This window comes from Gracilinanus agilis, chromosome 1, assembly GCF_016433145.1.
Source record: "Gracilinanus agilis isolate LMUSP501 chromosome 1, AgileGrace, whole genome shotgun sequence".
Classification (NCBI taxonomy): Eukaryota; Metazoa; Chordata; class Mammalia; order Didelphimorphia; family Didelphidae; genus Gracilinanus; species Gracilinanus agilis.
The window spans coordinates 277,232,234-277,248,998 of NC_058130.1; the positions used below are offsets into that span (position 1 = coordinate 277,232,234).

At 35.3% G+C, this 16,765-nt stretch overlaps 1 protein-coding gene across 1 annotated transcript in view; it reads right to left on the reverse strand.

The window, feature by feature from the left end:
- Nucleotides 1–210: 210 nt before the first annotated feature.
- Nucleotides 211–16,765, reverse strand: part of DTWD2 (DTW domain containing 2) — a 104,191-nt gene continuing 87,636 nt past the window's right edge. The window contains exons 5-6 of the mRNA XM_044657586.1: nucleotides 9,953–10,081; nucleotides 211–381 (exon numbers count right to left, since the gene is read on the reverse strand). Coding sequence (XP_044513521.1) covers nucleotides 211–381; nucleotides 9,953–10,081 — 300 coding nt within the window. The remainder of the gene's footprint in view (nucleotides 382–9,952; nucleotides 10,082–16,765) is intronic.

Genomic DNA, 16,765 nt, shown 5'->3' on the forward strand with positions numbered 1-16,765 from the left:
ATATCTTTTAATTTTGCTATAATTTTTCTTAAAAAAAAAAAGAACTATTTGTTTCATTTCCCTACTCTGGACAAGATATTTGTTTTATTTCTCTTGGTTCTTTTGTTGAGTCAGTCAGTAACTCACAGCTCTATCAGCAGACTTAAAAATGAGCATGGTATTGTAAATTGCAATTGAATAGGAATACTGAAAACAACAAGGCTAATTTCCCTAAATTTTAACACTATTCATTAGGAGCTCCATTTTCCTTAGTTTGCGTTTATTCTTTGGCATGGGCTTAGGATATAGACCATTTTTCAAGAGGTGTTCCTTGCTGAGACGAATCTGAGCACCATGCTGAAGTTGGAAAGAGCACAAAGCTTGAAGAGGACGGAGCAATGTCTGGCGGAGAGGGAAAAAAATGAAAAATTCATTAAATATGTAGATTTTTAAAAGTCATTGTTACTCTTTTATATTGTTATTGATTTTTCTTATAATTCTAATACTAGAACTAATAAAAATCTGACAATTATATTCTTTATTTGCTTTAATAATTTATAGGAAAATTTGTTCCCTATGTATCACTAGGGAAAAAATGTGAGATTATTCCACAAGAACATAGGAGTCTCCTAAAGGTACTAGACTTTAAATTTATTTTCACCTGGCATTCTAGAAAAGGAAAAAAAATGTTCTCAAGTTATCCATAATACACTGGTCTCAACAATCAAATATTAGAGTAGAGCAATTCAAGCAGTTATAAATAAAAAGGGGTCCTATGGAGATATAGATGTACACTGATGTTGATGTACCACTTTCTCTCTAATAGTTGCCCAAGAAGGACCCTCGAGAGGTTAGATAGATGGGTAACCTTTCCAGGTCCGCCCCGGGGTTGGAGAGATTATTATTGGGCTGTTGATTTGCCTTGGATGACGTTTGGTATCTGACTGCGTTTGACTCCCTCCCCAAGGGTCATGATATAAGGACCACTCAGGAAGATACTTGTTGAACTCTCTTTATCTATAATCAGGGAAAGGATAAACAGGACAAGGATTGGGGATTGGAGACCCTATCAATCTATTATCTAAAAACTAGTTGACAATCAGGACTGGAGGCTATTGATCAAGTGGAAGATGGAGATTTATTCTCTCCACTACCTCTAGCCCAGCCTGGCCACAGCCAAGCCAGAGAATAGGGAATGCTATTGATGCAGCTGTGTTGGTGATCTTATTCTCTCAGCTTTCTCACTACCAGCACTAGTTCTCAGTCTTTCAGGAAATATTCAGATCTATTCCTACCCTCTTCTTCATAGACCTCCCTGTCACCCTTCACCATCCACTCCGTGATTTCCCAGTCCAGAGACTCCTGTCCAAAGACCTCCAGAGAGAACTCCTCAAAGTGGCTGCCAGGGGTATTTATACCGGGGGGTCAACCGATGTTTGCCCCTGGCTCATGGCACCTGGAAACATTCCATGTCTTCCAACTGCCTTCCCTGTCATTCAAGGTGGCACCCATCATTTCCCAGATTATGAATATAACAGAGCCAAATATTTAATGGATTCAGAATATTATTTCAAGACTTTAAAAGCAACCAGATGGCTCTGGTTCTGGAGTCAAGAAGCCCTAAATCCAAATCCAACCTCAAACATTTACTAATTAGATACGTAATCCTGGGAACTTAACCTCTGTTTGCCTTAATCCACTAGAAAAGGAAATGGCAAACCCTTCCAATATCTTTGCCAAGAAAACCCCATAGACAGTATGGTCTACAGGATCAATTAGATTCAGACATAACTGAAAAACAACAAATATCCCACCTTCTATAAGAAGCCTTTCCCAGTTCCCCTTGAAGTAGTCTGAATAAATGAAATAGGTTAGAGAATAAAGTAGAATTGAAGTTGATTAATCCATTCCTGCATTATTTAGGAAACTGACCCAGTTCCTCCATTATATTAAACAAATAGGTCAGGATGGAATGCAAGGTAAACACATAAGGTAACTAGGGATGAGTGTTGTTGTAAGATAAATTAATAAAATGTTTAAGATTAGTTATTTATGAGGCTTAGCAAGTAAGGCTGGAGAATTCTAAATGGAATGAGGAAGCAGGAAGTGTTTTTTCTCTCTGAGATGAACTCCATGTTGGCTGGGGACAGATTGTAACTGACTTGAGTGGGATTCCTTACGGGAAGTGAAGTTTGTATCCTAGTATTCTGGCATCCTGAAGGAAGAAATCATCTGCCTATGGGAAGTTAGGTTGAGACTATAAAACCTAACCTGGGTTGATGGTCATCTCAGGTTGGTTTAGCTCCCTGACTTACCCAACTCAAAGATTACTGTCTGAGGACCTGGAAGAGCTGTATCATTGCTGGATTTTGACAGAACTCAGCAGTGAGAATCCCACTTCCATTCCTGATATTCCTTGTGCCCTGCTATAGTCTAAAGCTTAGTGTAGATGAGTTCATTCTCTGATCCTGGGGCTTGCCCATAGGTTGGTAGAACAGAAATCCTTTTCCCCTTTCTTTCGAACTTTAGTTTATTGAATTAAACTTGTGTTTATAAATCCTTTTGCCCCAGTAATACTCATTTATTTTGTTGATTTCATAGACTCCCTGGTTAGGTGGATCTGTGAGGCAGTTGGGATCCTAACTGTCACTCCCTCCAACTGCCAAGCCCATTCTTGAATTGTATTTCCCCAACTTGTTATGTCCCAATCTATTGCCCTGTCTGTCCTGTCTCCTACTTACCCTTTCTCTGAACCCAGATAATATATAAGTTACCCACCAGTTTTCTCCATAAGAGTGTTTAGGTACAAACAATAGGTCAGGATGGAATGCAAGGTACACACACATAGTTAACTGGGAATGAGTGTTTAGGTACATGTGAAAAGTAAATATCCCCCAAGTGATCTGAGGATTATCCACTTATCATTACTGGTATTTGTGATGAGTTTTGTCTTGACAAATAAGAATCTGGATGCAGGAAACACCCTTGTATCTTGTAACCTATATAAGCTGCCTTGTAATGTCAGTCTGACACAGCTTCCATTAGGGAAGGCTGTCCCAGCTGGTAGATTTTTTTTTTCCTTTTCCTTTTTTAATCAAGAAATAATGGTTCTAATTATTGAATTTCTGGGTGTCTGAACTCGTGTTATGAAGCACCCTGCTTCATCCTCAAGTGCTAAAACCTTCCTTTTAAGATGGCATCCAATATATTTGCATGTTTTCTCCCCCATTCGATGATGAGCTCCTTGGAGGCAAGGACTGTTTGCAGTGGGTGTAAGGGGTGACCTTTCTTTGTATTTCTAGTACTTCATATAGTGCCTGGCTCCAGAGTAGATAATTAACAAATGCTTGTCAATTCAGTTTGTTGATTGGATTTGAGAACCTTACAGATTAAAACAAAAACTGGAGAACCCTGAACTCCAAAGCCATTTGATAGATACTGTGATAATGAAATTAAATCTGCCCTGCCCATCTTTAGATATAATCACCAAAGGTGAGAGCATCCCCACTTAATTCACAAGTTGGGAGGTCTGTGACCCACTTTTCCTTTAGACTCTCTACCCTAAAAAATATTCTTTGTTTTCATTGTGACCTTAAGTCCCTATATGCCACCCTCTACTTGATTCATCACCTCTCTTCTGGTCTCATTTTCTCCCTTTCACAATCTTGATCTCAGGGTTAACTAGTTTCACACTTTGCCCCCTCAGATTAGCTCACTCATTCATATTTGCTGTTCTTACTCATATCCTGCTGAACAACACTAGTAAAAGTCATCTCATATCTCTTTCCTCTTTCACAAACTTTTCAAATAGGTCATCTATATTCATTATCATTTTATTTTCCTCTCATTTCTCAATGCTTTTCTCTCTGGTTTCTGAGTTCACCACTAAAAAGAAAGTGCTCAAGGGCCACTTGGTAACACATAGTGGATAGAATGCCAGGCTGATCTCAAATACTTCCTAACTTTGTGACACTGACTAAGTCACTTAACCCCAACTACCTAGCCCTTAATGCTCTTCTGCCTTAGGATCCATACTTAGTTTCAATTCTAAGGCAGAAGGTAAAGGTTAAAAAGAAAAAAATTAAATTTTTGATGGGATAAGAGAAAGTAAACAAATGCTTCTTAAATAAAAAATAATAATAAAATTTTAAAAATAATAAATCCAGTGGCCTTTTCTTGGGCCTCATTCTTTTTGACCTCTTCTCAACTGGCTCTATGACATTATTCTCTTTTTTTTTCTATCTAACCACTCATTCTCAGTTTCCTTTACTAGTTCAGCATCTAAGTTTTGATCCCAATGTGTCCCATGTCCTCTTCTCTAATCTACCTATATTCTCTTCCTGGATGATCATCTCTATGTAGACAAATGGTTAAATATTTATTTCTGGCCCAAAGCTTTCTCCTTAACTTCAGTCTCACATTACCAACTGCTTATTGTAAATTTCCACTCTGATGTCTAACAGGCAACTCAAAGTCAACATATCCACAATGAATCTCATCATATCCTCCCTTTCAACCCTAATCTGCCACCAAAATTCTCTACTTCAGTTGAGAACAACATTACTAGTCACCCTGGTTAGAAACTCACCTTTAACTCTTCCCTTGCCTTCTCATCCAATCAATTGCCAAGTTTTATCTATTCTACTGCCCTAACATTTTTCCCTGTACCCTTCTTTCTACTCACACTATGTCTATCCTTAAATCAACACATGTTTATGAAGTTCCTGTTGTGTGTCAAGCATTGTCATCAACAAACTCTCCTCAATACTCTCTATTACTATTGTCATAGCCATCTAATTGATCTGCCTGGCTTTAGATTCACTCCTCTCCAATCTATTTTCCACACAGTAGTCAAGTTGGCACTCCAGAAACACTAATATGACCATGTATCCCATAATCATCAATGCCTTCCTCTAGGATAAATCACAAAGTACTCTGTCTGATACTTAAACCCTTCAACATCTGTATATGCCTTTCCAGTCTTACTTCATATTATTATTTATTCTGTCATACCAGCCAGCTAGATAGTCCCTATTTATAATACAGTCTCATCTCAGCTAGAATCTCTAGGTTTCACAAAACACAACTTAAGTACTACTCAAGTACTACTCCCCAGGTTTATACTCTCTCTCCCTCTTGAAATTACTTGTATTTATATATACCTTTTTAATTTATATGTAACTATGTAGATATGAAATACATAAATAACACATCCCCCTGGCCCTTAGTAGAAGGTAAGCTCTTTGAGGGCAGAAACTGCTTTGTTTTTACACTAATATCAACAGGGCCTAGCAGTGTCTGCCTCACACTAGATATTTAATAGATAATTAATGAATTATTGAGGAAGAAATGCTTCTTCACAAAACTAAAAAGGTGAAATGGCTTAAGTTTGGGGTAAGAAAGAAATCCCTAAATTTACTTAGTCGGGGTTCTCTAGGGCATATGTGTCCATTTTACATGCCCATGAGAAGGACTTTTCACACAAAATCTTTTTGTAAGTGCAAAGACTGGAAACTATTTTGCTGTAAACATATATAGCCTGCAGCATAGTGTAGCTTTAGGGGATGTTTGGTCCATTTTCTGGCTGCATCTGCATGTAATTTTGGCTAAACCAGACATTTCTCTCCACCACAGCCTGGCAGAAAACATATTATCATTTATACTTCCAAGAGCTAATGGAAATAGTAAGCTAAATAAGATTTTTAAAAATCAAAATGACAAGTTTCTTTAGTTCCATTTAATACTCTACTGAATCAATTTTGTCATATTTATCATAAAGTTTTGGTAAAGGGTTTGCCTTCTTTGTTTTTCAGTTAAGGATTTCACAATAATTAAAGGGAAATAATCACTCCTGCCTAAACCTTCCAAGCTCTGCTTCTGACTTCTGGACTTCAGAACTATTCACCTGCTGCTGTCTCATTCTAGAATTTCCCTCGGTTCCTGGGTTCTCCTCTTCCTCTTCCAGAAACATACAACTATCCCTGTGGTCTTCTCACTCAGGAATACCTCTATATCAGGCTGATCCCTTTCTCCAAATGGAGAATTCCTCCTGGAGCCTCCATTTTGTGGAAAGACCCTGGGGCCTTTATTCTCCACCAAGCTTTGTTCCTGACTTTTCAGATTTCAAAACCATACCTCTCACATAGATACTTTCATTCCCCCTACCCCTACCCAATTCTTTCTGCTCTTCAGCTTCCTTTTGTATATAGTTCCTCAAAGGCAGCTTCTTTCTTTTTGCTTGTACTTGTATTCTCAAGATTTAGTACAGTGCCTGGCACATAGTAAGTGCTTAATAAATGCTTCCTTTCTTCTTTTCTTCCTTCCAAAGAACATTTTAACACTTTAAACAACATAAGCAATAAAACTTTTAATAATGCAAAATTGCAAATTTGTAGAATATGTGTAAGAATTACTAAATTAGATAAAGATTACTCCCATTTATACAGCAAAACTGGCCATCCAGAATAGGAACTTCTATAAGGCTCTGTTAGAATATGTCGTATTTCATTAATAGATTATTTCTTCTTAAGCAGAGCTTTATAAATGATAAATCATTGATCTAGAACCAGAAAACTGAAAATTTAAATGAGATATAGGAAAAAGAGCAAATTTAAGGAAAGTTCTAATAAATCTGAAAAAAAAAAGTAACTGGCAGCTATCTGGCAGCCACTTTGCATGGACTATACAGTCATCCTTTTTAGCAACTTTTTGAGAAGCAAGAGTGCATACTAGCTCCAATATTACTTAATGTGCAATCAGCAATGAATTTGGAAGCTGTGAAGTAAGGTAAACTAAGTCATTGTCCAGAAAACCTGTTTTTCCCTGAGGAAAAGTAGAAATCAGAAATGAGCTTTCCTGTGAAGGTCAGTTTAAAATAACACAGTCAGGATCCATAAGAAGGTAACTGCCTCATAGTCCAGGATAAGATACACAATGGAAAGTCCCTGATCCCACACTACTAACCGAAATAGCTTCCAGACAATATAAGTTTGCTTACTTCATCAAGGTTATGTCTCTTTATGAACATTTGCTTTGTATCTGATGCACCCTATAAAAACTGCATTGTAATTTCAGTCCGGTGCAGCCTTCACTAGGAAACTGCACTGGCCAGTTAGGTACATTTATTATTTATTAATCAATAGATTGATAAATAAATATTGGTTCCACTAATTTGAACTTCTGGATGTCTGGACTCACTTTCTGAGGTAAACCACTTCAGCTGGTACTTTTCAGATATCAAAAAAAACTTCCATCTAAACAGGCTATACGAATTGAAGAACATTCTTGAGATATTCATTTAAGATGCACTTAAACTCATAATTATTTCTGAAAGAGCAAAACAAGATTACAGATTACTTTGAAGAATGACAAGAGGGATTCATACAGATATGAAAAATCTCAACTAGGAACTGTTGCTCTGCTCATTCAGGGTAGATCTTAGTGATACTACATGTCATTCATCAGATTCTTCAAAGTTGGGAAAATATTTAAATTTCTGTACAAAATAGTTTCAATATTCTACTTCCACAGATATTATAATCTAAGAAACAAACTAGAAACGTAAAATTGATGTTGTATGAAGCTGTATGTGTTTTGGTTGTTTTAAGACAGTTGTTTTTGTTCTGTTTTGATTTGGTTTTTCTTAAAGGCAGGCAGGGTATTTGGGCTATGGAAGTGAGAAGATGGATACTGTTGTCAAAAGCTTATTTCACACTCACACTAGCTGTGCTTACAGCCTTCACTTAAATCTGAGAGAGCAAGGGCTTCTCTACTGCTGTTGGAGAATGTTCAATCACATCAGTGATGTTAAGTTTGCCCTCCTACGTGACAGGAGAGGAAAAATAAAAATAAGGGAGAAGAAAAAAGGGAGAAAGGAAGAGAGAAAGGGAAAGAGATAATGAGTGCTCAATAGGTAGGGCCTTTCTGCAGCAGAGCTATGGGGAACTGGTATTGTGGAGGTCTGTTTCAGCATTTGTAATCCCTTTAATTAATTAATTTAATTAATATCAGTAATAAATATTCCCAGGGGAAATCTGTGTGCTGTACCTTGCTGCCAAATTGCCAGGTGTCTTGGATGTGAAAAACAGCAAGTGACTTTAATCAGAATACCCAATCCTTGAGGGCAAGGACTGAAGAGAAGGGTTAATAAGCATTTATATAGCACCTAGAATATCCTAGGTACTCCGTTAAACACTTTTACATATATTTTACTTCATATCCCCATAACAACCCTTTGAGATGGATGCTATTATTATACCAATTTTACAGTTAAAGAAAATGAGGCAGATAGAGGTGAAGTGACTTCAATAGAGTCACATAGTCAGTGTCTGAAGTTGGATATGAACTCAGGTCATACTGACACCAGGCCCCTGTACCACCTTGTTGCCCTTCTTCATGAAGAGCCACTGCAATTGACATAACAACTGTATTCAGCTCCTGACAATGTCAGTAGGTAGCATTTACCTTCTTCACTAGCAATTTGTATAGCTAAGTCCCTCAGCTTCTGTCAACTCATATTGTACAGATGACAGAACTTTTGTTTATCAGGGCATCTCTGGCAGAATATTGGAAAGTGAGCAAAATTCAATGATAATTTTGAAAATCAAGTAATTCTCTCCAGCAACACAGCACTGATAAGTCTCAAAGAGAGAACAGAAATGAAAATGAACTGTTAAAACCAAGAAACATAATAAAGGTAATCTGAATTTATAATTGTAGAATGTATTTTTTTTTAAACCCTTGTACTTCGGTGTATTGTCTCATAGGTGGAAGATTGGCAAGGGTGGGGGTAGAATGTATTTTGAATAAATTCCTTCTCAATCAATTTAAGCTTCTGACAAATGATGTTAAAATTCTTATTAAATTATCAGACACATATTCCTCAAATACTATAATGTACACAGCTAATATGATCCATGAAAATATAAGGTAACACAAGATGCATCTAATTGTAAAAATATGTAGCAAAAATGAAGTATTACAATCTTTATTCAGTGTAGAAGTAAAGAAAAAGTCATATTTCATAATGGACTTTAAAAGATTGCATTTTCTCTCTTTTATACCTTTTAAGTATGTTTACACTTCCTTTACCTTCTTGAAATATGTTTATTTTGAGGAATCAAGAAATATTGTGCTAACATAAAATAGCTTTTTAAAAATTAAATGTGAAAATAAAAAGCTTAAAAGTATGCACTATATTTAGGTCTCAAAAAACTGAATGAAGCATCATTCAGTGCTAATGAATACTATCTAGATGGTCATCAAAATTTCCAGATATATGAAAATTAAAGGATGATTACATACTTTTAGGTCACTACTAATTCTAAAGCCTCATCAACCTTTCTTTTCTATACTCTTACCTATAAAAATACTCAAATAAAAAAATAAAATATACTTTTGTTTTAGGATGTCATAATTCTTAAAAGAGACTGACAGAAAATAGACTTGAGTAAACTTGATAAAAGCCAACGCAGAAGCAAAATTTTCACAAAAGGCTCAAAGTAATAACATTTTGCTATTTGAGATATTTTAGTGTGCTGTAAGAACTGTTTGAATAGCTTAGTATAAAGTATAAATATCAAGGAAAAGCTTTATAGAATACAGGGCTATCTATATTTCTACTCTATATCAAAAAGCATGCAGTAGAAAGAGGTGTAGATCCTGAATCCAAAGATATGAGTTCCAATCCTAAGCATTGTCTCTTATTAGCTAGGGGACTGGGCAAATGATAACCTCAACTGAGTCTCAAATAAATTCTATGCAAAATGAAATAATCCTATTTATATTTCTATGTCCCAAGTTGTTAAGAGTGAATGGTTTTATGAGATACAAACAACAATAAAAATAAGTTATTATTTCATCTATTACTCATATTATGATTATGGTAAGTGTTATTTCTACCTTTTCACACAAAAATTATATTTTCCTACTCAAATGTGTATTCTTTAATCAAAGAATAATTTTCTTCAATTACCTCTTGAATGTGATCATTTTTCTCCAAGATGGCAAGTGCAACAGCTGCACATTCTAGTGTAGAGAGGCACCTATTGGTTGGTTGTGTCCGAATCACATACTGACTAGAAACACTGGTTTTTAATTGTACCTACAAACAAAAGACAAAGGAATTTTAAAATCACATACTTTTAAAATAGCCATTTTGGTATGTTATTCACCATTCCACTAATACTGGTTTATCCTGATGGCACAGTCATTTATTAAACATGAGAATTTTCATAACCTTAGTTATACAATAATACCAAAAATACATTGAGTTAATTTAGTATATTTCCAATACACAGATGATGTTGAATGCTTCTAAATGCTACTAGTTGAAATACTCTTATGAAATACATATCATCCAACTCTTCATTAAATTTAAGCCATCTATGCCAAATATAGAGATCCATCAAGATTTTGTTTTAATTCAATTCAATAGTCAATTAAGTCTAAAAAGATTTCTTTTTTCCCCCCTTTTTAAACCCTTACCTAATGCCTTAGAATGAAAGGCAGAATGATAAGGGATAGGTAACATGAGTTAAGAAACTTTGAACCCTAGAACTCCTGCAGCTAGGCCTGAATCTATTTTTAGATTTTTAGATGAATTTTAGAGTTCTTTGGGCATAGTTCCAAATTGCCATCCAGAATGGTTGGATCAGTTCACAACTCCACCAACAATGCATTAATGTCCCAATTTGGCCACATCCCCTCCAACATTTATTACTCTCCCCTGCTATCATTTTAGCCAATCTGCAAGGTGTGAGGTAGTACCTCAGAGTTGTTTTGATTTGCATCTCTCTAATTATTAGAGATTTAGAACACTTTCTCATGTGCTTATTGATAGTTTTGATTTCTTTATCTGAAAATTGCCTATAAATGGGTCCCTTCTCATTTATCAATTGGGGAATGGCTTGATTTTTTATACAATTGATTTAGCTCCTTGTATATTTGAGTAATTAGACCTCTGTCATAGTTTTTTGTTATAAAGTTTTTTTTCCCAGTTTGTTGTTTCCCTTCTGATTTTGGTTGCCTTGTTTTTTTTTTTTAACAAAACCTTTTTAATTTAATATAATCAAAATTATTTATTTTACATTTTGTAATTTTTTCTAACTCTTGCTTGGTTTTAAAATCTTTCCTTTCCAAGAGATCTGACACTTAATTTACTTACAGTTTCCTTCTTCATATTCAAGTCATTCACCCATTCTCAATTTATCTTGGTGTAGGGTTTGAGATATTGATCTAAACCTAATCTCTCCCATATTGTTTTACAATTTTCCTAGCAGTTTTTGTCAAATAGTGGATTTTTGTCCCAAAACTTGGGCTCTTTGGGTTTATCATACACTATCTTGCTGATGTCACTTACCACCAGTCAATTCCACTGATCCTCCCTTCTGTTTCTTAGCTAGTACCATATTGTTTTGATGACTGCTGCTTTATAGTATAGTTTAATATCTGTTACTGCTAGGACACCTTCCTTCATGGTTTTTTTTTCATTATTTTCCTTGATATTTTTGATCTTTTGTTCTTCCAAATGAACTTTTGTTATAGTTTTTTTTCTAATTCAGTAAAAAAAGTCTCTTGGTAGTATGGCACTCAATAAGTAAATTAATTTGGGTAGAATGGTTATTTTTATTATGTTAGCTCTTCCTACCCATGAGCAATCAATGTTTTTCCAATTGTCTAGATCTAGTTGTAATTGTTTGGAAAGTTTTTTGTACTTGTAATCGTTTAATTCCTGTGTTTGTTTTGCTAGATAGATTCCTAAGTATTTTATATTGTCTAAGGGGATTTTAAATGGTGTTTCTCTTCCTACCTCTTGCTGCTGTGATGTGTTGGAAATATATAGAAATGCTAATGATTTACATGCATTTATTTTGTATCCTGCAACTTTGCTTTGTTGATTATTTCCACTAACTTTTTAGTTGATTCTCCTCAAATTTTTCATTTTTTAATTTTGTTTTATATATTCTTGCTGCCTTGTGAAGTCATTTGCTTCTAGTTGTTGAGTTCTATTTTTTAAAGACTGAATTTCATGCCTGGCTTTTTGGTCATCCTCCTTCTGGTCTAGTTTTCCTTGTAGATCATCTTTTTGCCTTCTTTGTTTCATTTTCAAGCTGGCCAATTCTGGCTTTTAAGACTTTATTTTTTTGTTTTAGTTCATGTATTTCCTTTTTCAAATTGTTCTTCAGCCCCTCTTGATTGCTTTTTGAGTTCCTGAAGTTCATGAGTTAATTGAATTTTGAGATCTTCCAAAGCCTGTGTCCAATTTTCTGGAACTTCTTCCTCTTCTTCTATTTCTATTTCATTTGCTCTCTTTTCACTTCCTTGAAAGAAGCTGTCAATTGTCATTTCTTTTCTGTTTTTCTGTTTTTTACTCATATTTTTTTTATTTTCTCTTTTGCTAGTTAGAGCAGATGGATTTAATGAGCTTTGATGAAAGATCTTCCCCTAGCTGGCAATGGAGGTTTATAGTTACTTTCTCTGCTCTCTGAAGACTTCTTGTCTTACCAATTGACGGGATTAAACCTGTATTGGTTGGATTAGTCTGCCCTTCCACTAAAACCTCAAGAAGGGGGAAAAAAAAGTAGTGGGACAAGGAGTGTTTTTGCTCAGCTGAGCTGTCCAGCAGCAGGGTCCCCATGCTCTGTCCTTGTGTTTGATCTGGTTTTCTTTCCTCTTGAAGCCCTTTGTTCTCTATGTGATGAAGCCAAGTGGTCTGAGGTCTGAGGTTTGGCTCTCTCTAAGCCACCATCTTCTGGGAGTTTTTGTTATGTTTCTCTGCCTTTCTCCTCCAGTCACCTCCCTGGTGCCTGTGTTCAGCTCTGGCTCCGGTGCACCCGCCCACCCTGAGATTTCAGGGGCCACTAGAGACTCCACACAGCACGTAGGGAAGGGGTCCTGGGATTCCCCTTATATACCCTCAGACCGAACAGTTCAAGAATTCAAGTCTTTTTCTTGGCTTACCTCTTAGCTGTCCAGCAGTAGGATTCCCCCTGCTCTGTCCTGTTGTTAGATTTGGTCCTCTTTCTTGAAGCGCATTGTTTTCTTTCTCAGTGTGGAAGGGTGCAGAGGTTTTAATATTGGCTCTGTCTAAGCCACCATCTTCCCAGAATCCCCACCAGTCTTGGTTTTAAAAGGCAGAAAGAATTCTGGAGATGTTGGAAGTATTATAGCAACTAGATCATTTGACAGAAACAAAGGAAGTATAACCCAGAGTTTTAAGAGATAAGACTGAAAAGGGGAAGCTGAAGTAGATTATAGAGTGCCTTAAACTCAAGGATAATGGCTTTTATGAAAGGAAGGAAGGAAGGAAGGAAGGAAGGAAGGAAGGAAGGAAGGAAGGAAGGAGCAATTATTAAGCTCTTACCATGCGTTAGGCACTGTTAGCTGAAGGGCCTAAAAAACACAAAAATGATAGTGCCTAACCTCAAGGAGCTTAGATTCTAAATGAAAAAGCAATGCCTTCACAGAGCATGGTAGCCAGAGAATATAGAATCTAAGGGATGGCAAATTGATTCAGTCACCTGCCCCACCTTTCCAGAAGTCAGTACTAGTTTCATTATTGAATCCAAAATAAGGCAGTATGTGAGAGTAAGGATAGGGCAACAGAAAAGACAGCAGGGTGGCTAGTGGATTAATGCTCACTCATTCACTAATCTAACTCAGGAGAGTTCTTGAGCCAAATGTATTAATAACTCTTTCAGGGACTAGAGGTACTTTTATTCTGGTGATTCTGGAGATGATATCTTACTTTGGGAAAGAAGGGCAATAGCAGAATTGGATAGCAAGATACCAGGGTTGAAAACTAAATGGGATATGAAACATGGTCTGGTTGTTTGGTCTGAAGCCTTACTGGATGTATTTGAGTTTATGCTAGATCATCACATTCAAGAAGGCATACAGGGAGATACTAATGAAGTTGTCCAAAGGGATTTGTAGAATTAAGCCCACTTTGACAAATGAGAGTGATTTCTTTCCAAAGATATCATAGTCTAGACTTTCCCTTTTTAACTGTTTCAGTATCTGTCTCTTAAGCCATACTTTCTAGTGTGCATGTTTGGTTTTTTCATAGTAGATTATAAATTCCTTGAAAGAAAAGTGTATTTTACATATGAAAAGAGACAGGTTTAAATCCCATTTCAGACACTTAATAGAAATACCAGGGGCAACTCATTTAATCTAAGCCTTAGTTTCCTCTTCTGTAAAACAGGGATAAAAGTACTTGTAGTAGCTACCTCATAGGTTTATTTTGAAAGCCAAATAACTTAATGTACATAAAGTACTTTCTAAACTTCAATGTAGCAAATTTCATCCATTATTATTATTAACTATAGTGCCATATTTTTAGGTCTCCTGTCCAGTATATTGCACATAGCTGGCTAAATTGATAAATGAAAACCAATGAAGATTTTTGAGCAGAGTATGACCAGAACTGTGAAATAAGATGATTGCTATAGATGTTAACAGATCAGAGCAAGGACAGACTAAAGACAAGGATACAATTATAAAATAATTTAACTTCTAAGTCAGGTGACCAACAAAATGGAGAACTAGACATTTTCTCACAACATCTCAAACCTCTCCAAAATAGAAATTTCATAATAGAAATAAAGCAAATTTGGCTGGCTCCAGAGTCTAAAACATCAAGAAACCTAATGAGGTAAAATTGGATGAACTTAAATAGCAAAGAAGGCTAGTTCCTGTCAACATTTAAAGTTCCTGAAGTGAGAAAAAATATGAAGCAACTCTAGTTAAAAAAAATGGTTAGTGCTTATACTTCTTACAGGAAAACCAGGCAATTTTAATTGGGGAGGTGGGGAGCAGATTTTTAAAGTGCCAATTGCCATCTTAGTGATCAGTTTACTTCATCCCAATGACATATTTAGTATCTCATTAACTATCCAGATTGGATCCTAATGGTTACTCCTTCAGTTGATACAGATTTCAATCTTTCTGTGCCTGTAGTAGATGTTCTTAATTTGCTATCCAAAAAAATTAATCACAGATGGATCTCTTCAACTAGTTTTTGGATGATCTATATTTTAATAAATGGGACCCACTGGAATACTATATTATTAATTGATAATGAAACATATGATTAGAAGGTAAAACTATTTACTAATTTTTTAAGAAAAGTAAGAGGGCAAAGGAATTCTTTCATTTATCTCTGATTTTGAGCAATGAAAAAATTTAAAATGAATCAAGATTATTTTTCCTTCTAATATTTGAAATCTTTTTTCATTATGTTAGATAATAATATTTTATAGCAAGTAGAATACAGATCTGGAACAAATACATTATATTATTTCTTCTAAGAAAATTTAGTTTTTGGTATCTTCCTATTATTAGAACAGTTTGTGTATCAACTGATGTAGTGAAGAAAATGGCCCAGAAATATGATAGATAAGAGGATCACTCTGTGGGTTTAAATTGCCAAGGATAATCTAAAAAGTACTTAATCTATAAACCAATGATCAAGAGGCAACTATAGTCTCTAATGGCTCTGAAAGTTAATGATGGAGCTATCCATAGCACTTCCACATGCTTAGATGCATATTCAATTCCACTTTTAATTGCCATTTCTGACATTGGGGAACTTATATTAGTTCTCTGATGACATTAAAAAGAAAAAAGTTCAAGAAACAAATAAAGCCTGATTATATTAGAATCAATTTGGCTATTTATTGAAATGATTCTATTTACCAGTTGACTTTCATTTCTAATTTTGAGCTTACAGCAGACTCCTATTTTCATACTTGGGTTTTAAGGAAATTCAAGCAATAAAAAAGCATGATCTGAAAGTCATTGGGCTAGTTTCAGATACCATTTGAGAAGATTCCATAATAAAGGTCTAAAGATATTTCCAGGAATGAAAGGTTACCATTAAAGCCTATGACAAAGCAGGGATCTAATCTATGTGAAGATGGGAAAAATATATTAAAAACTTAAATCACATTATTGACATATTCAGTAATTAAGTTTGAGATTCTCAAATTTTTCTGCTCTACTTCTTTCCTCTATCTGTAGATGATTTAAAGAAAAGTACATATAAGTAGGTACTGGATAGTACTTCTTTGAACTTTATTATCCTGTAAATTCACTTCCACTCTGGAATTCCCATTTCACCATCATTATCCCTGACCCTGGAGCCCCTCCTTCTCACAGAAGGTGGTGATGGAAAGCTCCTCCTAGAACTTCCATTTAAGGAAGGAACCCAAGACAGCTATCTCTTCATTGCTAGATTTTATCTTTAGTATGTTTTTCTCTCCCTTCAGATTTTCTGAGTAATATTATGAGGGATATTCAATTATATTCAACTTATATTTATTAAGGATTTTCTATGTATAAGGCATTATGATAGGTGCTAGTGATATCTCCCAGGTTCACTAACTAAACTAAACTAAAAGAAGCAATTCATGGCTCACGTATTTCCCCCATAATCCCTAGCCTCATCAGAAAGTCACCAAACCAATGAGAATGACTGGCCAACTTTCTACTCAGTTAGAAAACAGAATACTACAACATGTTATTTGCAAGAAACACATATGAAACAAGGGTTTTTACACAATAAAAAAATAAAGATCTAGAGGAGATTTTATTATGCTTTAAGTAAATTCAGCAAAGCAGAGGTAGCAATCATGATCTCAGAAAAGAAAACAATAAAAATAGTCATGAATAAAAGAGATCATCATGTTTATTTAGAGTTAGGGTTAGTAAACATAATTACATTATAATTAATGGTATCATAGATATGGAAACAATTTTAATACTATATACATAATATATACAT